The following is a 25856-nucleotide window of genomic DNA, read 5'->3' on the forward strand; positions in this document are numbered from 1 at the left end:
ATAACGGGTCACTGAGAAGTTGCCAAGAAATGCTGCATTTTTCTGTGATGAACACGGAGGCGTATTCTCGTTGACTGCATTATTCAGTCACATGCAGACGCAGCACAAGGGAAAGATCAGCGGGTATTATCAGCTAAGAAACGCAGCCAGTTTATACTGTACATTCAAGTGAATTAAGTAAAGCGCCGTTTGTGTCCAGATGTTTTATAAATAACAGAATTTCTTCATTACCATATCATCTTGGTGGTGATGGCGCAGTGGATATGACACATGGTGTGGGAGATCTGGGTTCAATCCCGACTGTGAAACATCAACCAATGTGTCCCTGAGCAAGACACTTAACCCCTAGTTGCTCCAGAGGAGTGCATCCTCTTGACATATGTAGCAACTGTAAGTCGCTTTGGATAAAAGTGTCAGCTAAATGACATGTAATGTAATTTCTAACCTAATCAGCTGCTGAAATGTCAAGCAGTGCGTTTCCACAAATGACCAACAGGAGCTGCCAGATTCTTAAAAATACAGTTTTATTTTATCACAGAACGGTTTGAAGCTGCAATATAATGGCGTTTTTACATTACGTGGTACCTGCTCGACTCGACTCTACTTTTTTGGTTTTCCATTACGAAAAAAAGTCCCTGGTACCTGCTAACAGGTACTTTTTTTAGTACCACCTCAGTCGAGGTTCCAAGCGAAAGGGGAGGCTAAGAAAATACACACTGCTGGGTGTTAGATTTTTTTAAAGTGGCTTTTTTGTTCTAAAAAGCCTTTTAAAATGTCAATGACGTCATACACATATACGGCCAGAGATACTGCTTTACGGCAAACTCTTTTTTCTCTCTCGAGGCATCGACAACACAGCTGACAGGTTAGCCTCTCCCTGTTAATACACGTGCTAGAAAGAGGTTTGCTAATGTTTTAAAGACCACGCCGAAATATTCACATGACATTCTGGCTCTGCTTTGGATGCCGTCAAGCGGGATCTCCGATCGTAATCAGTCCTTCACTGACCAATCAGCATTCATTAGCAGACTGCTAGCGTGTTATGGGCAACAACGACTCAACCTGTAAGAAATCGAAAGGACACAAGTACTCGTTCATTCAACTTTTGACCTATAATCCATGTTGAACTTGCAAAAACTGCAATCAAATCTGAGATTTCGCAACGACAATCAGGCGAAAGAGACATTTAGCTGTCTAGCTCCATAGAGTCCCATTCATTTAGCACTGGACCGTGATCACCCCCAGTGGAACGCTGGTGGAACTGCAACCAAAGTAGGTACAATGGGGCTGAATAGGGAGTGGAACAGCTTTCCGTAGACGGGCTTTGAACACACCTTCCACGTTCTGTGTGTGTGTCGCGTTAGGTCACGGCAGTTTACTGCGGCACCGCTATGACGACCAGCCACGCTGAGGCGGTACTAAAATCTGCAATGGAAAACGGACGCACAGTGAGGCGAGTAGAGTCGAGGCGAGTCGAGCAGGTACCATGTAATGGAAAAACACCAACTAACTTTTTAATGGTCCATGACTCCCATACCAACCAAACACTAAGTATGGAAGAACAGAACAATGTGCTTTTAAAAAAACAGGCAGTTAGGATCTATACAGCTTGCATTATGAGTAATATTTGGACAATTAAAGCGGACAAAAGGCCACAAAAATATAACACTGACGGGCATGAGGACTTTTACCTCCTCATTCATAACACCACCAACTCAGCAAGAGCCAAGTCGTAAAGTTTGAAAAACAATCTAAAAACTATTTTGGATACAAAACTTATCTATGAAAACATGTTTAAATGAGAAATCTGACGGCTGCATATTTTCTTTTTGCTGCGTTAAAAAAATACATTGTGGCAAAATATGTTTATCAGGAAGACACAGTAACAGTAAAAACTTCAACATGTGGGCTGACAAATCTAGACAGAAAACGTGACCTTTGCGTTTTCTGGCAAACCAAATAGACCCACACTGGTACAACCTTATCTGTAACTAAAAAACAAACACTACTCTCTAAGACAACGAATATTCAGCAGATTGGTTGAAACATGGTCTTTAGGATTTAGTCCAGCCTTACATTCTTTGAGAATTTACTCATTTGTTATGAGGAAGTTTAAAAATACAAGTGACCCAAATCGACAAGTAGAGCGAGGGAGCGAAGCGGTTTACACAAGGCACATTTATAATTAGCCGTTGGATGGATAATGGTAATCTCCCTTCAAAGTTCATCATTTTCCAATGTTGTCTTTATGTATTTGGCTTGATCAAAGTTAAAAAGCTGCACCAGTCCAAAGTCATAAAAAAAAAAGTCACATTGACATCAGTTTACAAACTGATGGGTTCAAATTTACCAGTTTATGTAGATGAGCTGAACAGCAGAATCTAAGAGCCTCATTAATAAAAATGTGTTGAGACTATGTACACACCATCATAACTTCATAGGATTTCTAAAGAAAGTAAAAGAAATGTATGAATGTATGAGGCTCGAGGAGATTGTGTGTAGAGGACGTCTTCACTAACACAGATTCGGGATGTCCGGGGAAACTTAAAACACATCTTGAAGAATTTCTGCTGTTATGACGAGTCCGCTGCAACAGATTTCTCTACACTTTTGGTTTCAATTTGTTTGTTGAGTTGCACTCTGAACTCTTCAATTCTATCACAGAGAAACAACCCGTTTGATCAATGGCATCGAGAGAACTAATATTCACTTAACATATTTCAGCTTATATTGTTGCCGAGATGTCTGGATGAAACAAGTCTCTACCGTAGACTTCAGAAGACTGAGGTCCTCTAGTCTTCTAATCTGCCGTGCTGTCTCCACTCAGTCGCGGTTGTAGAGAAGCACGGCTCTCCCATGACGGGTAAAGACGGGGAGAGTATTTGAGGGCGGGGTGGTCTAATCTAAGTCTACATCTACTGAAGGTTTGACTGGAGACCTTTTAGATCATGGCCCGGAAAGCAAATGAGACTGCAGCGCCCAGCGCCAAGCCGAGGGACAAGAAGAAGGCCATGATGGCCCCGGCTGTCTCCGCCTCATGCTGGGAGACCTTCCTGTACAAAGACAACAGAGGGACAAAATTCATTAGGAAGGAGTGAGTTCACCATGGAACACAATGATGTTAGATACGGCATCACTTAAAGGAATAGTTCAACATTATATTATTATACACTTTCTTTCCATGAATTAGATGAAAAGAGGCAGTCACTAATGTACATGGTTTGATTCAAGGTTGTGTGGGGGCTTTTAGGGTTTCTTTTACATATTTTTTAATATGCTTCATGTATTTTATAATGTCCAAGCCTTTGTGTGTGTGTTTTATCTGGGTGCAAGACGAACATCTACTTGGGGTGTTAAAAGATGACCACTCTCATGTCTGTACGGCAAGTATGGTGCAGCCCAGAGTGGGTTAGCGTAGCTTAGCGCAAGACTACGCATCATGTTCATTTTGAGTGTGGGCTGGTGGGCGTGCTTTTGAGCTTTGAAGAGAGCCAGGCTAGCTTTATCCCCTTGCTTCCAGTCTTTATGCTAAACTAATAGGCTCCGGGCTCCAGTCCAATACTTAAGACTACTCCTCCGTAATGTTAAAGGAACACGCCGACTTATTGAGACTTTAGCTTATTCACCGTAACCCCCAGAGTGAGACAAGTCCATACATACCCTTCTCATCTCCGTGCATGTCGTAACTCTGTCTGTCGCCCCCACCGCTAGCCTGGTTAGCACAGATCCTGGAGGTAACCGGTTCCAACTAGCCCGCTGCTCCCAGTAAGTGACAAAATAACGCCAACATGTTCCTATTTACATGTTGTGATTTGTATAGTCACAGCGTGTACAAATAACAAGGTCATATGAGACACAGCCGTCTTCCAACCGTATATAAACTGGGAACTATATTCTCAGAAAGGCGAAGCACTGCTACTTCTGCTACTTGGGCGGAGTGATTTGCATGCAGCACCTGAAGCCCTGTGGTGAGGAGCAGAGAGTTCGCCTGGAGTTCGCTCAGAGTTGGAGTAATAGAGTCAACAATTACTAGATAGTAAAAGCATATTGACCTAGTTATTTGTACACCCTGTGACTATACAAATCACAACATGTAAACAGGAACATGGTGTTATTTTGTTACTTATTGGGAGCAGTAGGCTAGTTGGAACCGGTTACCTCCAGGATCTGTGCTAGGCTTAGCTAGCGGTGGGGGCGTCAGACAGAGTTACAACACGCATGGAGATGAGAAGGGTATGTATCAACTTGTCTAACTCTGGGGGTTACCGTGAATAAGCTAAAGTCCCAATAAGTCGACGTGTTCCTTTAATTTCGTCAGACGAGACTAAATATGTTCGTCAACAACCTTTTTTTCCATGTAAAGTAGCTGATGCTCCAGCAGGGATGTAACGTTAAAGTTAGCTGCTATGGTTAGCTGTTTATAAAGTGGAAGTAGACAACGTATCAACTAGCTAGCTAATCTGTCTCCTTGAACGGATTATAGTAACTTTTAGCACGGCTTATTGTAGAAAGGCTACCGCAAGAAAAACATGTAGATTATCAAAAAGACATTGGATCATTGATGTTTGTTTGACTGCTGATGTTAGCTAGCAGTGTTAGCGCTACTGTTAGCTCTGCTAGTTAGCGCGCCGCAATCATGTCCGATGGCAGACAGAATTGCAAAATAAAAAGCAATCCAACAGCACATTATACCAAATAAACAAAGACATTTTCTTACGGCGGCCTTTATAAAATGAGCAGTGGTGAAAGTTATTATAGTCTATCATGTTATGGGATTCCGGTCTTAAGCTGTCCTGTCATATAAAGGCCTAAAATGCCCAAAAAAGAATCTTAAAAAAGACTACTCCTCCTCCGATCTAGCACTGCACTTCTGTAACATTATAACATGGTCTTTATTTCAAATTTTTCTTCCTTGACAAAACAAACCTGTGCCTACATCACCCACAATGCACTTCCAATGCACCCCAAGACCTGTAAACACACTTTGATGTGTAAAATTGATGGGAGTTCCACTTTAACTCAGACATGAGAGTGGTTTCGTTCTTCTCATTCAATTATCAGAAAGATTCTGCCGAAACCAACACTAGCCAGCATTCGTGTACTCATTTCCTCCAGGTGTAGATGTGTAGTTCTTACTTAGGTCCGAAGCACATGCAGAGACTGGCCAGGTATCCGTTGGAGAAGGAGAAGAAGATCATGAAGATGATGTACCAGGCGTCGTGGCCAAACGGCACAGGGAGATAGCGACGAGGCTGGACGTTACACAGCATGAAGAGAGGGACGAAGACGACCCGCAGACCCACCAGGACAGGAAGCAACATACTGTCTTTGCCCGGCTGGAGAGAGAGACACACACACACTCCAATTAATAATAACAACACTAACATAGTTTTGGGCGTTTTAATTTCCCACGGACACTGTGAATACATACATGTACAGTATATGTGTACTATAATACACTGATTACTATGGGTGCTTTAGTGGGAGAAATAGGGACAGAGTTGTTTAAAGACATGACTGATCAAAAGAACATGAAGTCACCTCAGTGGAAAGCGTCAGCATCAGTGCCGTCTAATGATGGTAAATAAACTCACATGGTCCTGGACCAGCTGACTGCTGTTATCTGCACTAATAACAGGCTGCATTCCAATTCAGACTGGGTTAACTGACCGTACTCAGTTTGTACAAAATGAATAGATTCAATTTGATTATTTCCTCTGGATCACAGGAAATTAGACTGGTTTGTACATTTATTTTCTTGACAGTTTTGAGAGATCTCTGCCAGAAAAGTAGCTTACAGACTGACACACAAAAAAGAAATGGGACATGGATAATCAACTGGTGAATAGAACACTAGACAGCTGGATATGCCATGAACCTAAAATAGTCTTATTAAAGCTTGTAGAAGAAAAGACATTTTAACAGACTGTTGACAATGCCCAGATGTGTAGCAGCGCACAGGGGTTCTTTGCAGTTTAAAAACCTCAAAAGCTGCCCTCCTTCATCCAGATGTGCATGTAAGAAAACACCACCGTCACTCTTCTGACCCCGAAAACCACTTCCTTTACACAGCACGCACACACACGCTTTTCATCCAAAACAAATCTCTGATCTCAGCAACAAAACTCGCCTCCTTCATTGTGACCCCAAGCTCTGAGCGACTGAGGTTTTTCCACCATTCAATCCAAGACGATGTGATGTATTCATGTGTAAACATGTTATGCAGCCAAAGGCTTCCAATGAAGTGACAAATGTGTCTGTTGCTATCCATAGTGTCATTCACCCGCCAGACAGCAGTTCCAACTAAATATTTTGATGCAGCCATTTTAAAATTCTATAAAGGCAAACGTGTTTATAAACTATAGTCCTATTCTTTAATTGATTTGTTGATGGGGGAGGCGTGAGCAAGCAAAGGTTAAGCACTGGTCACTGTCATTATTACAAACTGGTACATTTTGAAATATGTTCCAGTAGAATTTTACAGCATACATTTAGTAACTGTAAGTCCTTCAGAGAATACCAGGTAGTTATGACGAGATTTGTGATCAAATTTCGCATGACTAGAGCCACGAAACAGGCAGAAAACCTGACGAAGTGTTAGGGCTGCTCGATTATGGGAAAAAATATAATCCCGATTATTTTGGTCAATATTGAAATCACGATAATTTAACACGATTACTCGTTGACTTCAGGAAAGATGTTGCAATTATTGAACTTAAAAAACAGTGGAAAAAGTTAAATAAATCAACAGTAAAAAAACACATACAACTGTGAACTTTGCCTTAATACTTTTCCTATTGAAACTTTATTTTTTCATTCAGAACACAAGCGAAAATAAGTTTACTTGCAAAACGTAATGAGCTAAATAATTGTTTTTCTCGATTATTCTGTTTTTTGATCATTGGGAGCCGAAATCATAATCACGATTACATTTTGATTAATTGCACAGCCCTACGAAGCGTTAGTGAACTTATTAAGCCCTGAACCCAAAGAGGAACCCCAAACCTTCAGAGCAAGTTGGTAAAACATGTTACTGACCCACATACAGACGGCCGTCAGACTCCTGCCAGCCCAATCCATCAGGTTAAAGAGGAGGAAACATGACACGGGGATGAAGTAAGTTCCTGAACAAGGAACAAAACAAACAAAGCTGTTGTTAACAACAAGACAGACTGCAGATGTCTGTGGGGGCTTGAAAGCTGGAGCTAAACAGTTTGTAGCTTTCTCTTTCATGGAGGTTGTCAGCTTGGACTCACAGCAGTTACTGTGTATACTAGGGTCACTTATTATGTGAATAAGTTTAAACTATTTTTGTTTGTCTACCAACTTGGTTTCGTTAAATAAAAAGACATTCCTGCCCCACAAAACACCCTTACTGTCTGAGGTTAGGAGTTAAAATCTGCCCAGCTTCTTGGAGGGAAACAAGAAAAGTTTATTCCCAAAAATGTTTGGTAACAATGTTTGAACAGGGACAAAGACTTGGCAGTGACCCCTATCAAATGTCAGATAATCAAAAGTTATGGCTCACTAGCTGAGTTTCCCTTGTGCAGTTATTACCGGTTAATTAAAAAAGAATTGTAATTGTCTCGGATCATTATGACCGGTAAAAATAATTCCCTCTGCACAATTCGAATTGTGTTAAAAAAAATAAAAATAGGCTACAGCGATTTTCAAATCTTTTGTTCTTTCGTGTTTCATTTGAAAAAAATGACTGTAGTCTGTAGCGTATCCGATAAAGGAAAAAACTGTGTCACACTCTGATTTGATGCAGTTGTCTATTTTAAGTTTACAAAATTACAAAACGGTGACAAGCAAGCAGGAAAGTCAAAGCCCAAGCCATGGCGAATTACTTTATGAAACCGAGCAGTGGCCGGTGTAACGTAAATTAAGCCAGGAAATTGCCAGTGAGGACGAATCGGCACCAGCTACAAAATATTTGACCGGAACTTTTCACATTTGACCGGTAAAATGAAACCTTACAGGTCACATGACCGGCACCAATTGTTTTCTAGCGGAAACACTGCTCACTAGCTACTGCAGCAGTGTAGCTTTGTATAGATGTTAGAAATGGAGACTCACCCCAGGTGCCTCCAGCTGCTACCGTCGACTTGACCTCCACTGTCACAGCTGGGAACGTTCCGATGGTGACGGTGAAGATGAAGCACACTGACAGAGCCATCACCCAGATCTGATTCGACAGCACAAGACGAACATAATCAATATTATGTAACCAGCTTAATCTCTGCCATACAGGTAGAAGGTGGAAACTGCATAAAGTGGTCCTAAGAATGAAGCTGCTTATCTCTAACTAGTGATGGGATGCTGAATGACTGACAGTCATTACTGGTCAATCTAACAGCAACAAGTGAGGTTTGAAATGGTGAGAATGTTTCACAGCAGAGGTGTCTTGTCTCTTTAAACTGCGTATGCAATGCTTTTTTGGTTTCCATTAAATTAATTTGTGTTCATACTGTATGTTACAAAGTGAGAAAGTAATTTCACCTGTTTGAAGATGTTTACCACAGACACGGTGGGTTTGGCCTCGTCCTCCATCAGACTCACCACCGGTCGCTTCTCTGCTGAACTTTCTGAGAAACAAACACCTATCATTAAGTTGGTCAAGTGACACGTGGGAATTAAGACCATCATTCCCACATTTTAGTGGGTGTACGCACAGGATTTCAATTGTAATGTAACATAACATAGGGTTCCCATTACACTCTCACACACTAGTAGTTAAAGCTTTAGTGCGTAACTTTTTGATATTAATGAACGTCCGTTACATTTAAGCCACTGACAAATGAGTTGCTACAAAGCTAATTAAGACTATCAGCTCCACACAACTCTCTCTGTATTTCTCAGTATGGCGAAGTTCAGAAGATTGCGTGACTTTCCTGCGCAGAAACTCAAGCGAAGATAATTACCTCTTCTAAAGAGTCTATCATGTTTTTTTAATCCTCCTTGTCCTCCTTGGCTACTAGCAACTGCGTGGGGGAGGGGTGGGGGCGGTGCGCGATCACTGAAGGATTGTATCATGTGGACGCACCAACAGTTTTGTTGTCATTACTTAGAATTCCTCATGGGGGCGACAGAAACTACGTACTATAGCTTTAATGCTAGAGAATCCCAAACACAAACTGAAACAAACACTTTCAGTGTTCATTTGGCTTTCCAAACCCTTTGGGTGTAAGGGAGACACTAAAGCTACATAGCAACCAGAAATAATCCAAATGGCATGTCTGACAAAAAAGTGACTTCCTATGATAGTGTTACAAATGTCTGGTTCTTTGATAAAAGTCAAAAAGGTACAAGCATTAGTACATAAAAACATAACGAAAAGTACAATTCCCAAGGATGATTTCTCTAAAAACACTAAAGTCAGTACTCTTGATAGAAACCCAATAACATTCAGCAGATTAAAATCATTAAGAGCCATCAAACACACCAAACTGACAGAGAAAAAAAGATGGCAATGACATAAACCTATCGTGTTATTAAGTTATCCAAGTGACAACCTTGTGTTTGTGTTGAGGGCGTCATTCGAAGAAAACTTCCATAATTGCTCATTTTTGGAAACTGGAGCCTGAATATCGGAGCAGGCCTGTGAGCATACTGCACATACTGCACATACCTTTTTTGAGTAAGTCCATCTTGTTCTCCTCATCGGCAGAGGGTCTGGATCCATTACTCTCCATGTGGTACTGGAAAAACTCCTGTTAACAAAAACAGTAACCATAATGAGGCATTTCAACTCAGCCAGCACAGTCGAAGGATGCAGGGGGGACATCATGTTCCCTGAGATGCTGTAAACTCTCACTGACAGATGTGTTATCCATTACCTCACAAAGAGTAGAGTTTGGACTGATATCAAAAAGTAAAAAGAACTTTATATGGCAACAGTTTAAAAGCAATTATCGAAAAGCATTCAGAACTTATCTCAAGTTTATAAAGTATTTTCCAAAAAGGTACAAAGTTATTGAGAGCAAAATTGGAACACATTTGAAAGTGTTTTTAAACAAATACCTAATAATTTTTTTTTTTTTAAAAAGACACTATAAAACAATGTTTAATTTAGAGAAGATGAGGTGGTACCATCCTGGGCAGAACGAAGTAGGACATTATGGCCAGGAGAATAACAACACAGGCTGTGATGAAGTAACCAAAAGCGCTGTCCTGAAGGGCTGATCCAGCTACAAAGAAAAACACAGAGAATTATTAGAATATTTTAAGACTTTTTTGTCAAGTATTGATTTCACTCAACAGTTTTTCATAGCTTCAAGCAATTATCCTTGAGTCAGTATTCATCTTTTCAAATTAGATTTCAAATTCTAATTGATGGATTATATAATTTTACTAGGGCTGAAACAAATTCTTTTCAGTATCAATTCAAATGAGGAACTGGAACCAGCAGGTGTTTGCCATTTTCCTTGATAAATTACCTAAATGACTCATTGATTATCAAAATAATTGCAGATTACTTTTCAGTTGCTCAACTAATCGATTAATCGACTAATCATTTCAGCTCTAAATTGTGGTGTATGTGAGACTGAACCAACTCAGACACCAACATTGGCTTAAAGACCTCAAGGAATTCTGCTGGTTAAAACCACAGCCTCAAAAATGACCATCGGTTTTAATAAAAATTCTCAAATTTGATGCAGCCTGACGTCTTTGGAAAGTCAAGCAGACAAACTGCATTTGTTTGGTGAGAGACTGATAACAAGATAGATGTGATCCAACTGATAACAGCTAAACTACATGAGCATGGCTGAGTCAGCACACAGAGAAAGTTACATCTGGCAGAAACAATCCTGAGTACCAAAAGGACATCCAAGCAACTAATTCTGTTTCCATAATTATGGCGAGGATTATTGTTATATATTGTTAACCAAAACAAAATTCATCATTTAACACATTTAATACTAGGGCTGGGACGGTATGGATTTTTTCTTACCGCGGTTGAAAAGCAAGAAATTCCCGCGGTAGAGCGGTATACCGCAACCCCCTTAGCGTAAGTTAGAGCGAGAATGGCAGGGTGCCTTAAGTGAGTGACGTCAGTGCCCGTGTGGTCGCGCAAGGAGAGCGAGCGGTAACGGAGAGGAGTGTATAGGGTCTTATAGACTAGACGCAGACCAGCTGGCGCATGCAAATGTGACGTCATTGGATCGCCGTGACTATTTATACCCGCGCTGGTGCTCGCGACACTAGTTGCAGTCTTCTCCTGAACAGAGGTGGCGCTAATGAGCAAAGGCTACAGACGTTGCTCTTTCTACGGACTAGAAGAAAAAGGTAAACAACGGCAGAACTGGCAGCAGCATTGCCGTCAATGCTTCGATTTGATTGGATGACCTACTTCCAGCGTCATAAATCGGACGCGCCGGCAGGATATTACGTCATTTTGATGGGTGCCACTGTGAGGAAAAGAGAGAGGAAAAAGAGATAGCAAAGTTGATGTAAAGTGAGTTAAAAGTGAACAATAAAACGACAAGCTTAGACAGAGAGCAGAGAGGGCGACTCGTCAGTCCGCTAACTTGTTGCTCTCTCTACCAATATAAGCTGCTCCGTTTTAGGCTACGAAACGTACATGCAGGCTGAAATTCAACCGTGCCGTTTTATCGGGATAAAGCTATAAACAGAAGGAAACTCAGTTAGCTGCTAGGCTAATGTGCAATGGTAAACACTGCAGCTGTTTGCAACGTTAATGTGTCTACCTCAGCTGAGAACGGGAAAGGCAAAGACATTACACAGGTAGGCTACTCTCGCCTAATAGTCAACACAAATGGAATGTTATTATGTGTCATGGAACATTGCGCTCCCCAACTCGCAAAGTTTAATTTGTTATTTTATAAGAATAACAAGTCTTATTTCTAGAAATGGTACTGTAGTAGAGCGGGTGTGCGCAGTTTTGTGCAACAAAACTTTCAACTTTTGAAACACCTCCTAAAAGATTATGTAGGTGTGTGTGTTGTAAGGTTTTTTTGGGTTTTTTTCACATTTTGGCCACCTCTTGTGTGTCCATGTTTCTATTGATAAAAGAAGAGGTGTACTAGAGCTTTGTGTGTGTGAGACATACAGGCCAGTGCGCAGATCATGGAGAAAGCAGCAAAGGTGCCAGCCAGCCCCTGTCCACTCATGATGGGAGTGGTGTAGGAGGCAGGCAGTATCCCCGCCAGCCCGAACAAACTGCCCTGAAGAATTGCCCCGAACGCTGGGAATAGGAAAAGGATGTTTAAGAATTAGTATACTTAAAAGAGTCACTGCGACACAGAAAAATACACATTGTCCCACAGCAACAGTAAAAAGAGGCCCATGAAAAATAAACTGCTGTCACAAACAGAGAGATGACATCCTTTTTGAAGCAAAGCAACTTTGGCACTTTATTAGCTGCAGAAATCGTAATCAAACGTATGTCCACTAAGAGGAATGTGCCGACGTGGACATCAAAGCTTTAAGGTCACAACGGCCTTCCCCTCTTAATCAAACACGATGGGCTGTTACTTATGAGGACCTGGGGGTCTGGACTGGCCCAACAGGGATAAGGAGGAGGGGAGGGTGAGCTTATCCCTACTGCTCACTGAGTCATTGTAAATAAACAAACGCAGCGAGCAGTGAGATTACAGACTGTTCTGAAGCTCAATGTGGTAGACAATGTGTATGTGTGTTAGTATCCACACATCCATATGAAATACAACACAACAGCCCTGCAATAAAGGCTACAATATTCAGTTAACTAATTACATTTTGTTTTGTGACTGACCGTTGATTAGTTTGGTAAAGGTTTGCAGTGACTACAGAACAATGATGTACAGTAATGATCGTTAGTTATATAGAAACTCACAGTTGATGCAGATAATTTTGATCATAGTGATGGTGAAGAAGGGCAGTGGGGCCACGTCCACCTTGACTAACACCGCCGTTAACAGGAAAACCACCAGGATGACCACCAGGCTGCCAGAGATACGAAGCTTCTGAGGAATCCTGAGAGAGAAAACAACATTGAACAAATTGAATTTAAACTACTGCATATCATGTGTTTCTACACTAACAACCCAAACCACCAGTCAAGAACATTAGCCATATCCAATTTGGACACTTCAGGAGTAATTAAAAAAATAAATGTTGGTCCATTCATTAGAAAATAATCAGATGCTAAAAGTAAATGTCAACGCGAGCTTTAGGTAAACAAATTACTTATATACATCATATAAAAGTGTTCAAAATAAGAAAAGAGGCAGTGGGAGAAATACATGTTTTTTTAAATCTGACACGAGAATGAAGAGATGGACATATGGAACAGTTGATTTTGATTTATTGTTCAACAGAAGTGAAAAACATTTTCCGATTACAATAGTAAGAGGGTCAATGCTCTTTTGAGGAGGTTAAGGTCCTTCCGGCATAAAATGTAAGAAAGTGGAAAATGGAGTGCACTGGGTTGTAATTCAGAATAAGCAGCCCTTTGTTAATCAAAAAAGGAAACGCATTGTGTTTTTTTGAAAGAAAATAGATTTATTTTTTTTGGTTAGCAGGAATAAAGTAAGTATATTGAGGAAGTGAGAGGTAAAAGAGAGGTGAAGAAGAAAATAGAAAGAAGTAGAGAACATAAACAGCATTCCTGGGTGTGTTTGTACGGGGTAAGAGTCAACCGTGGTCCACCCCAGATCGCTCCAAATCCGACTCTAATTAAAGCAAACACACAGGAGGCATACATACATACATACGTTCACATAACAGGATCATGTTACCTATAGTGGCATGTGGTGACCAAGGGGGTACAGGTAAACAGGAGGGTAGGCAGAGAGAGCGAGAAACTTAAGGTGCACAATTTCCCTTTAAAAGAGTTTATCATTTAATGCCTTGTGTTACCACATTTCATATTTGAAGGGTTTAACTCATTGCCTCCTGTGGGTGGAGAAGTGTACATACTAGACACTAGACCGCACATGATGTGATGTGATATGGATCAGGTTGGATACCTCTGGTGTAGGAAGGAGTTGAGGCAGGTGAAGATGAGCAGAGGCACCATGGCGCAGAGCGTCATCACATTGTTAAACTTTGACTCCAGCACATTGCGAGTGTCTCTGCCCTCCAAAGTCTCATTTGCCGTCTGATTGAAGGGGAGGTCAGTGGGTGGGTCCTTCAGCCTACTTGTGAAGTACTAAAGAAAAAGGATGGAGGAATGTGCATTCATTACGATGGTTAGTAGCCTATGCAACTTAACAGCATCACTGAACAATGGACAAAATATTAGAAACACCTCTCTGCATAAGAAAATTTCAACAACTGTTGTGTAGGATGAGAATGAGTGTGGGAACAAACATGGAGGTGAAAGCTCGCTTGAATGAAAGATTTCAAGGGCTTAAATGATGCACAAATGAATCATGTGTTTAAGTTACAGAACCCAAAACTGGCTGAATTTACAAATGTAGTGAATTTTGTCGACAAATGCAAATGTGATGCTTTTCAAGCTGGCCTGAAAGGTTTTTGTATTTATAGATTGTGGCCATACAGTCTTAGTATAGCCATGTGTCTTTAAAGCGCAGTATATAAAGTGGCATTCCAACTTTCCTTTGTCAAAACAAACAATACTATAAGCTATTTGAGCTTCAACAAAAATTCCCCCTAAGGGTGGGTCCAAATGAACTCCCTGAAGACAATGAAATTCCACGTTTTAAGAAGTTAACCCCGTAAAGCTCAAAAACAATGGCTGGGAATTAAAGAGGCTATACCCCTGCCATGGAAATCCACCTGGCTGGAGTCAGGTCAGCCATCCTGAGTGAAACCAGGTGGTTTTGGAGGGAAAGGTAAACAAACAATCTCTGTTTTCTCAAACTAATCGGACCTTTCATCTAAGTGGAGCCCAACCTTTTAATTAACTAATGACTTGCACACAGCCACCAAAAGGGCTCTTCCTTTCACGCCCATCTGTCTCATGTTCCAAGATTAACTGCATTTGGATACAATGCTTCTCATACTCAGAAGATTACAATTGTCCTAAAATGTTGCTTTATTTACCATTGTTGCCGTCATGAAGAAATTCCACGGTAAGAGGGTTCCCAAGCCCAGGATAAAAAAAATTATCCATACTGCATTGTATCTGGGAAAGAGACAAAAGGAAGTTCACATGAAAGTACATCAATCAAGTCAACAAACAAATCTAATCCAAATCCTCTTTTGCACAGAATATTGACACGAATAGTCCTTGCTAGACTTTAACAGAGAAACGGTTTCCTTCCTTTCAAAAGACATTCTCTTACTTGTCCCGAGGTGCATTGATGGCCGTCATGTTTCTTGTTACAAAGTCAGACGCAAGTGCTCAGTTAGGGTTTGATCAGGGTGGCACCGGGTCTGAAATACACAGATAACAAATACATGTTTTCAACATGGTAAACATTTAGAGTGTGTCAGCACCTACATCTTTATCATCAGCAGCCATATGTCTCTTCTTTCTATTTTTAGATATTGATAAGCCAGACAATGTGTGGGTCAACAAAGCAATTAAATAATGGGCTGCATAATGTAGTTTGAACAGTAAATAATACAATATACCAATTCAGTTAAAACTGTCAGGTTCAATTTAAGGTCCGCTCCAAATTCAGTGGCAGCATGCCAGCACCAGTGGTAGAAAACCTTAATCACACAGACGCAATAACTCAGCCACAAGAACAATGAGTGGTTAAATACTCAAGCAAGCAACATATTTCAAAGAAATCTTGCCACTTCGTGGTAAAGTTGCATAACAGTTGTGGAACTCACAAGACAACCTTCACATCAGAAACTAATGCGTCACCTTACACAGCATTCCTCATAAATGTGCAACAAAGTAGATAATAAATGCAAAACCATGACAACCATTTTCTGCCTATTGACCTTTAAAGAAAAAACATTTTTTTATAAACTTACTTACAGTTCAATCAGGAATAAAAGACTCCTCTTTCCTCCACAACTAAAGCAAAGGCCGAACAAGCTCTGCCTGCTTCATTTTATACTATACCGAGGTTTAGTAGGTTGACACCCCACTGTCGGTTCCCCATTGGACCTGCCCCTCTTTGTATCTCAGTAACCATCCCTCTCTCTTCCCTTTACCTCAAACTCTCTTTTCTTCTCAAACCCTTCCTACATACTTTTTCATTTACATTCCAAGCATGTGTGACGCTCTTTGGCATAGGTGTCAACTCCCACATTTCTAGAAGAAATGAGCAATTGCTTAAATTCAAAGTGCTCAAAAAAGAAGCAAATGTAACCGCTTAAGAGAAACATTCCACAATGTTTTTGAGTCTCTTGCCTTTACATTCCCATCAGTTCCACTCTGCTACGTTTCAATATAACACCCACGTCTTCTTAATTTCTCCCTCCATTTCCCCCCATGTTTTCTACTGCCTCCGCTGTTCCTTTTCTACACTTATATTATTCCATCTTTTGCTCCCCTGGCTTTTATTGTGCAACTCATATTTTTTTTCTTGTCCTACTTCCCCAATGCTCTTTTATTACCTCCAATCACTCCTCGTCATTTAATTCTGCTCTTATCTCTCCCCTCTGTCCTCCCATCTTCTCCCCTGGACCTGATGGAAGACGTGCTCAAATAGCTGTGTGACACCTTCTCCAAACACAGAGCTACAGTATTTGGCATCAAATCAAGCTAAACAAAACAAGGTAACATTTAGGGGTTCTCAGTAAATATATCAATCATGAGCACTTGCATTCAATAGCTCCAAGTAATGCACTGATTAATTGGCCACCCATTGTAATAGACTGATAAACGTTTTAAAAAGGAACCCTGCAGAGTTTTTGACAACTAGTATGGCTGTGGATGGACCTAATGTTATTATCAGTGGGTTCTGTTTGGTTTGTTCTCATGCACGATGGACACACACCATACACGCGATACACATTCCTGCCAATGGTTTCACAGGAAAAGGAGAAGACTGCTTACAAGTAAACATGGATGTAAACAAAGCAAGTTTCAAACTTTTGAGAAGAATCGCCTTTGTAAATGTCATCACGTTTGTAAGACCCTTAAGAATACACAAAATGTGTTTTAGCGAGGAAAACTCCACAGGGCATTTTTAAACGAGCTAAAAATCTGACTGATAATTAAGCAATGGATATTGGCAACAGAAAACCTGATCTGGCTCTACCAGTGCATTGTATGGCTTCTTGCTGACAGACGTGACATGATGAGTCCCATATTTGATCTGGCTGGTCATGAGTGTGCTCTCAGTAAGGACAGAGATTGCTCTATGGGGGCCAAACACACTATAGCCCATTCAGTATCAAGCATCTAAACTATACTGATTGAGTGGAGTCTAACTCTGAGAAACAACTTCAAGCAAGGCCAATTTATCGGACAATATTAGCTAGGGGTGCACGATTCAGAAAATGTCCCGATTCAATATCAATTTTTAGGCTCAAGATTCGATTCAAAAAACGATTCTCGATTAAAAAAACAATTCAGTTTGTAAATGTAGTTACTTTTCTCTATGTGACACTAAACATACAATTTAAAAAAAAAAAAAAAAATGTGAATCGATTTTTTTGCACACCCCTAATATGTCACTCATAAATAAGTATATATTTTGTAGCAGAGGCAACGAGAGGTTCCAACAAAAAAATAACAGACATGTTTAAGGTCATTTAGAAACCGTGTCCTGTCCTTAAACAATTAATTTCTGCAGATATATCAGATTTTGTTAAATCTCAAATGTCAATATCGGTTGGTCTCAAAAGTCTTACAAATAAAAAAGACTAATTCTACGCATTAATTGTGTGGTTTTATCACCAGAAGAACATTTTGAAGTAGCTGTCAGTATCCAGCTCATGCTGTGTGCCTCCTCCTACAGACTTTGCCTTGACGATGCCTTAGCCAGTTTTAAATAGCCATTTAACAACACATAGCCAAATTAGCATTTTACACTTCTTCGTCGTCTTTTTCCCCTCTCCCTCTAGTTGTCCAAACTTTATCATAGCCAATAGTATTACAAACACCACTACGAGTCACAGTTTAAAACACACGTCCCAGATTTCTGTAAAGTATGCGTCTCCAACCTAAAATGTCATCAAAACGAGCCAGCTGGCATGAGTTGCCTGGTGTTGAAATGTTGCCCACCACGCACAGTCACACAGACACTTTGCAGTCTGTAGAATGGTACAAAACTCCAGTTTGGCATCAGTCTGACACTTTAACTAGCTGGCCTCTCAGCGACATCCAACTCCAACAACCACCACTCAAATGGAAAAGATTTAACAGGAGGGACTCATTTATTGTTTCCTCCTCTAATGTCAAGGTAAAAAATATGGTTCAAATCTTGCCAAAGAAGGCCAGTTCAGACTAGTCTGCTTGCCATTGTCACAATTGTGTGCAAAGTTTTAATGATGCAACTCGAAAACCTTGTCACATAATGTTATAATTTGCTACATTTATATTGCCTGCATGAGGCTTCTTCTAACAAGACACTATGCTGTTGGTCAGATGATTATTAAACTCTTAATTCACTCGTGTTATGTGAAACATTGGCACAAAGCTCCAAGTTTTTTTTTTTTAAAGAAGGTTAGCACATTTTATTTTCATCAGGTCGGCTTGTCATGTGTTGATACTTGATGACATCTGTTAGCACTGGGCGATATGGCCTATGAATAATATTGTGATATTTTTAGGCGATATCGCGATACACAATATCCCGATATTTTTAAAAATCTCTATTCTAAAGCACTTCACAAATGCCCAATTTAACCCTTTGATGTATACAATCACACCAGTAGAATTATTCTAGTAGTTACTGCAACATGTCTGCACTACAACATTCTTGTATATAGGCATGGGCAGGTATGAGATTCTGACGGTATGATAACCTTCAGCAAAAATATCACGGTATTACAATTACAGCTATAAATATTATTTTTGAAATGTCTGGGTAAAAAACAACTTTTTTTTCCATTTAACACAATGTATTTTATGTTGAAAAACACTAAACACTGGCAGGGAGAGGGATTTCTAAACTGCACTTTCTGTCCTTAAAAACAGCTCATACCTTAGGAACGGTATGGCAGCTAATGTAAGCCGAAACTGCCTGCAAGCTTCTCCTGTACTAGACCGTAATTCCTCTACTATGCGACAGAAAGTTGCGTGGTTATGACACAATCGTTAGCCTATTTTTACAAAAACGTCTGCTACGGAGCCATAACGTGAGGTACAAGGTAATGGAGACTTTTATACATTGTCGTGTTTCTTTAGAAATAAACAATGGACAAATAAAGTCTTTAAACGCTTCAGATGTAAAGTTATTCGCTGTCAAGGTGACGTCAAAATGAATGGCAGTCAGTGGAATGCTAACGGCGGGTGAGTGCTTGTTACCATCAAAATAGCGCCATAGGAGCTACGGGTTGTTGACCGATGCTTACCCCGTTGGAGATAACCAAGCAAAAAAATACAACTGAAACAGAATTTGTTTGTGACCTATATCTTAAACACAGTACATTTTTATTGTCTCACCAGCATACCTCTCTAACAGGGTCGCCTTTATGCCCAGGCTGACACAGAATAGTTTGATGCTGGTCACATGAGAAGGCGAAGGAAGAATAAACCCCTTTCCTCGTGGTCATTTCCCAGTGCCTATAGATGGCGAACATCTTGTCAAAGTCATAACGTTTCCTCTGCACAGTATTATACTGGAATGCCATTACAGGAATTAACCAAAGTAAATTAGAGGTAAATAAAGAGGTATTTCTTTTGACACCATCAGTGACGATAAGCAACAGGCATGGCAAGCTCATGCCAAGAGTTGTTTTGAGTTTAGGAGATGTACTGAGTTTAGGAGATTTACTGATATTAAATTATATAGGATGTAATTTGGCTATGCAGCATATATTACACAACAATCAATGTGTACAATCAATTCCCCTGCATGGGAAGCAACCAGACTTTGGGTAGTGGGTTTCAGTGGCAACAAACTGTTGTAGCCTGATTTTACGCTGGCTTCCTATGCACAACTCGTAAAACTGTTCACTGATGATTCATATGCAGTTCACATCTGAAACTGGCAATGGAGTTTCCAATTTCACACCGTTCCTAGAATGACCAACACACACACACGTACATGTGTACAAATGCAGCTTGCTCAACAGCCCGAGAACATCCAAGAACACATTACAGTTACGTTACAGTACATTGAGTTTTACAGCCTTTATTTCCATTTGTGCATTTCCTCTTGCCCTTCTTTCAAGGACAGTATTACTGCCTCTGTCCTCAGTCGGTCTGAAGAGCACAGATTAAATATTTTAGAACAACGCAGAGTCCAACAACAGACAGACTGGACCATTAGTTTACGTAATCCTAAAAAGAAAAGATGTAAGCTTCTCTAAAATATTACATCATTGAGAAAAGCCTGGGAAACTCATGTCTCAAGATGTCCACTTTTGAATTATCAAGAGAGATTAATGAGGGACAGAATAAAAAATGCAAGCTTTATTTATGCCTCTCTGTTGAGGGGTTCCCGCTGTAAAAGCCCCTGGTGTAGTAATCAATGTATATACCACATTAGCATTACAACAAAGTCCATACTATAGTCTGCATTGTAATTCAATTTGTATGTTCAATTAACAGCAGCAATCATGCATCTACACGTGCAAGCACAAGTTAAAGGTCACTATTCTACACTGATCACATTTTGTGGTGACTTGGAAAAAAAGTAGGAAGATATTATTTATAAGGCACTTTTCACAGATAAAACCAAAGTCTTTAAAATGAGATTTAACATACAAAAGAACATAATACATCTCAAGTTCAGCAGTAGTTGACTACAGACTACAGATCTGAGTTTACCAATATTTCTTAAGTGGAAAAAACAAGATCTGGTTAGCTGCTTTCTATGGGTGTCGAACCACAAAGATTGATCAAATATCACCCCTAAATCATGCAGGTCGGTGCGGACAGCAGAGGGGAAAAAAAGACCAAATGTGACCTTTTCTGGAGCAACAACCAGGACCTCTGTCTCTAAAAGGTCCTATGAGATGCCGAAATTCAGCCTTGGTGCAGAATTACAGCCACTATGAGCCAGTCCCACAATGAGCTTTCCTTAGTATGGGCCATTTCTGTGTCTGTAGCTTTAAATGCTATTGAGGAGGCGAGAGGGGGGGGGCAAGGTGGAGGGTGGGGGTGTGGCCTTGACCAACTGCCACTTTGCTTGTTTGCAAGCCATGATGTCTCATTTTCTCATGGGCGGGCCAAATTCTCTGGGCAGGCAAAGCAGAGAAAAGGGAGGTAATCTTGCTCCTTATGACGTCATAAGGAGGAGATTCCAGATTGGCCCATCTGAACTTTCATTTTCTCAAAAGGCAGAGCAGGATACCCAGGGCTCGGTTTACACCTATCGCCATTTCTAGCCACTGGGGGACCATAGGCAGGCTAGGGGAACTCATATTAATGTTAAAAAAAAATCTCATAAAATGAAATGTTCATGCAATGGGAACTTTAATAGCATTGAGCTGTAAGAAGTTTTTCTTCAAACCAGTTGCCAATTAGCCTGGTCCTACCAGACTCTCGTACATTTCATTAGTACAGAGAGTCTGGGCTCTCTCCATTGACAAGTGTTAACTTCCTTGAAGGCGGGTACTCTGTTGAAGTTTAAAACTATTGGATCTGCCCAGAGCCACTCTGGATCTGCCATAACCAATCGCTAACATTTGGTCGCGACGTATGTCATGCGCATGTGGAACAAGAAAGGAGACCGTCAAGGCTATTAGCATTAGCACCGCTAGCGTTAGCCTTAGCCAACTCCTTCACCACTAACAGAGCGAGCTGGAAAATCAAACTTTTCCCGAACCCCGTGGGGAGGAGGGCCACAACATCATGGCCACCAACAAAACTCAGCAAAGATTGTTCTTGCTTGGGCTTTAACTTCTGGATATTCGGCGGCGTTGCCACAACGGACCGAATGGCTTCGCTCGCATCTTTCTAGCGCACGTCCTCAACTCCCTCTGTTCGCTGATTGGACCGCCAAAAACTTTGGTCGAGAAAACCCAAGCCTATACAGCGAACCCAGACGGAGTACTGCAGGGAAATGAAAATTGAGCGCAAGTACATAGGAGGGCGGAGCCAGGCTAGTTGCCAATAGCGTTGAGACAGTCAAGAAGCCTCAATGACTTGGGTCACCTTTTAAATGTAAGTGACTAAGAAGTTGACAAAGTAGGCCCTGTATTGTCGTATCCGACTTATGATAGTATTGCAGCCAGTCTTTTTTTCCACTACATGGTACCTGCTCGACTCGCGTTGACTCTACTCGTCTTTTTTGTTATTCCATGAAAAAAACTACCTGGTACTAGCCAAAAGGTACTTTTTTTTAGTATCACCTCCGTCGAGGTTCCAATTGAGCTGAGGCGATACCAAAAGGTGACGTGAAAACCTGCAGACTACTGATTGGTCGAAGAGAATCGTCACTAATCACTGCGTCATCATTGCTAGCGACAGACGGGGGTGTCCTGAACAAACCCGCCATTTTTAAATAGTTTAGCCAGCGGTGGTTTCTTTGCTGCGTCCAGCTTCTTTTGAAACAAAATTTGTCTTCTGGCAACAGCCACATGCAGAGAATCAAAAACAACACACCTTCGACATTCTGTGTGTGTGTCGCGTTAGGTCACGGCAGTTTCCTGCAGCGTAGCTATAACGACCAGCCATGCTCGCCTGACGCATGAGGCGGTACTAAATCTGCAATGGAAAATGGAGGACGGGGCACTGCGGCCGAGTCCAGTCGAGCCGAGCAGATACTTGCAGTGGGTAAGCGCCATTACTGAGGTTTGGTGGGAAGCCAATCACAGGCAGTAGCCTCAACAACAGATAAAAGCAATTTCTAAATCTGAACCAAAGCTCACTTCAGGGAACATAGGCTCTGAAAAGAAGACCATGACAGGTGTCCAAATACATTGTCACCTCATGACTTCCACTGATTGACAAAGAGGCATAGAGGCTGATCTAATATAACTCCAACAAACCTCTAACAACACTGACTGGACCTTTATTTTCTTGGAAGCTGGGGTCAGAAATCCAAACAAAACCCAGTATTTAGCTTGGCAAATGTTGCTGTTTTTAATCAGGTCTCTACCAGACAACACTGCATTGATATTTTACCAGTTTCAAAGCCCTAATGTAAATGTTCTCACTTCAAATAATTAAAACATTACAGCTTCTTTTCTTGGTGGATTAAATTAGATTTAATCAGAGAATGTAAACTGAATAATTATCTTCTTTATTGTCACTTTGAACAGGCAAAACTGTGGCATTAACTCCGCAGCAAACATCTTTTCGAGGAAGCACGAACATCTCAATGAAAAAAGGGTGCAGTTTCATTCCAAACAATACCGTTTTCCTTTCGTTTTTGCCTGTCGTGAATTAAATGAAATACGTACCCACAGTTTGTGCTTTCTCCTGTTAATCAGCGCACACAAGTTACGTATAAAATTCACATCTGCGATTTGCATCTAGGTCTGTGCAGGGGAGTGAACCACAGCGAATAAAAGCAGGAAGCAGTGGCACAGAGACAAGAAAACAGACTTTTGTGAGACACTAATGAGTTATCCCCGGGGAAAACTCTGCAAAGAAAACAAAATCTCATCCATGCTAAAGGAGGGAGGGAGCATAAAAGGTCTCCAAATTCATTGTCTTCACACAGACCCGCCCCTTTACGCCCCAAATTATTTCCCGCCACTCAGAGAGAGAGAGAGAGAGAAGGAACAAAGCCCATCTCCAACTGCCTGTCTTTTTAGTTGGTTCAAGTGGTCTGGATAAATAGCTGACTGATGAACTGGCAATAGGAACCCCACTTATCACCAAGACTACAATACAGTCAGCGCTGATGGGTTTAAATCATGGATGTATTAAGAGAACGGTTTCAATGGGTAAGACTAGAGGAAGCCTTGGTTTCCATATTACCTTTGATTAGTCAGTTTAGCCTAATCTTATCTTCATACCAGGAGTTGCCAGCCAAAAGTGATAAATGCTTTATTCTGCCAGCACAGACAATAATGAATAATGAATTTGTCTCTCAACTCAGGAAACAGATGGGAACACTTAACTCCCACTCCTATTAAAAAAAAAACAAAAACAAAAAAAACAGATGCTCATGTGAACCCAGTGGTGGGATGATGCTGCTGTCCCATCAGCTATTCAGTGGAAAACAAAGCCACCATTCTGGTGCACTCTTCTTCTTGCCTCAGGGTTAACAGAGTCGCAAATAGCACAGACACGTGTGACATGGACCCAAGCCAGGAAACACTCAGTCAGAGAGATCTCTCGTCACGTAAAGGAGTTATACTAATCCTGTAATACATTTTATAAGAATACTACAAAACTAACCCCTAAAATCATTAAAATATCATCTAACCGTTAAGACAAAAATACCAATAAGTGAGAAAAACATACAACTAAAGTATTATGTAACTGAAGTCACTATCGAGTACCACGGGCACATTTAAAGCAGCTAACACAATAGTGATTTGTATTAGTGACTTAACGTTATATACACATGTTGACATGGCTTCACCTTGGTGGTTTTTTTACCCCCACTGTAGCAGTAATGTTAGTGCCTGTCAAAACCACACTCCACTGATATGATTATAAAACTTACGATGGATTCTTTTCTTAACTATTTCTACTGGCAGGTGCTTTCAATGGAACGTATAACCTTTCTAAGATCCCTTGGGTCCTGTGATACAGTTTCTCCCCACGTGCTATCACTGAAGATTAACATTAAAATCTGGCACACGTGGTTTCCGACAAGCAGCAAATGTCATGCCTACATGATCACCACCGATGTATTTTGACTTCTCATCTTGGTCTCTAAATTTCGCCAAAATTGCAACATTTAGGACTTTCATGGATTTAGGGCAGACAAATAAACATAACGAGGCGAAATATGAGAAATACATTTAGGTGACTTCACCGCCTGTGAAATTACAGTTTGAGTAACAGTTAATTTTATTTTTAGTATTTAGTTTATTTTGCCCACAACACAGGCAGTAGTAAACTAGTAGCCTACATCCCGAGCCACCGGCTAACTAACTAACTAAAGTTAACATTAGTTGCCCGTCTAAACGGACCATGCTTGAAGTTGGCGCTAAATTTAATTACCAGCTGCAGTCAATAAAAGGGGGCACGCTGCCTGGCGTCCAGTATCAAAACACCGTTAGCCTACATGTTTCTTCAATGTTGTCTCTCAGGAACAGTTAAAGACATCAAAACGTGCCACGGAACCATAACAATTAGCAAAAGACGTCAGAAATAAGTCAGAATTTCTTCTGAAACGAGCAAAGTTGACGTTATTTTATCAGCAAATTCGCCTTAATCGTCAGTTTTGAACTCAACCAGCTGCCATTCTTAACGAATAACATTCAGTCAGTTAACACCGTCTTTGGTTAAGCACACTGAGAAGTCCTACCTTAACATTACAGTCTGTGAAGGCTTGTGTCTGATCCTGTCTGTGTTCAGCTCAGGCTACACTCAAGATACATTCGGGTGCACCTCGTAAAAGTCTTATTCCAGTCGCAGAAGTAAACACTGAACAGTTATTTAACCACATTTCCGGCCGTTAGCCTACATAAAAAGTGGGATCGTGTAACAAAATGAAGGGAAAAAAAAGTGAATAATCAATTGAAAATTTGCAGACAATCGTTGATTTTCCGTATGTGTAGCCTATATGTGTATGTTCCTTGCTGTATCACAGTTTAGGATAAGGAAGATTGTTCAAAAACTAAAATACAGTATTAACCAAAACACAATAAGCAGCATCCCTTAGTACAAGTAGCCTAACTCAGATTAAATACAGATTATACAGTAACATTTTAGGTGATTTTAGAATTGCTGATCGTCCGTG

The 25856-nt window shown here is 40.7% G+C and overlaps 1 protein-coding gene across 5 annotated transcripts; it reads right to left on the minus strand.

The window, feature by feature from the left end:
• Positions 1 to 507: 507 nt before the first annotated feature.
• Positions 508 to 25499, minus strand: LOC144532365 (equilibrative nucleoside transporter 1-like). 5 transcript variants are annotated; one of them, XM_078273077.1, is made up of 13 exons: positions 25422 to 25499; positions 15255 to 15345; positions 15013 to 15094; positions 13974 to 14155; positions 12839 to 12978; positions 12074 to 12208; positions 10093 to 10190; positions 9632 to 9713; positions 8503 to 8603; positions 8080 to 8188; positions 7039 to 7124; positions 5137 to 5336; positions 508 to 3053 (listed from the first exon to the last, which is right to left on the minus strand). In XM_078273077.1, the coding sequence occupies exons 2-13, from the start codon at positions 15281 to 15283 to the stop codon at positions 2942 to 2944; spliced, it is 1356 nt and encodes a 451-aa protein (XP_078129203.1). In that variant the 5' UTR covers positions 15284 to 15345; positions 25422 to 25499; the 3' UTR covers positions 508 to 2941. The 5 variants fall into 5 exon arrangements, with proteins under 5 accessions (XP_078129203.1, XP_078129205.1, XP_078129206.1 ...); XM_078273079.1 differs by lacking the exon at positions 25422 to 25499 and adding an exon at positions 23395 to 23492; XM_078273080.1 differs by lacking the exon at positions 25422 to 25499 and adding an exon at positions 15905 to 16011 and having other exon boundaries at positions 8503 to 8588.
• Between the last annotated feature and the right edge of the window lie 357 nt (positions 25500 to 25856).

The sequence above is a fragment of the Sander vitreus genome, chromosome 17, assembly GCF_031162955.1.
Source record: "Sander vitreus isolate 19-12246 chromosome 17, sanVit1, whole genome shotgun sequence".
NCBI classification, from domain to species: Eukaryota; Metazoa; Chordata; class Actinopteri; order Perciformes; family Percidae; genus Sander; species Sander vitreus.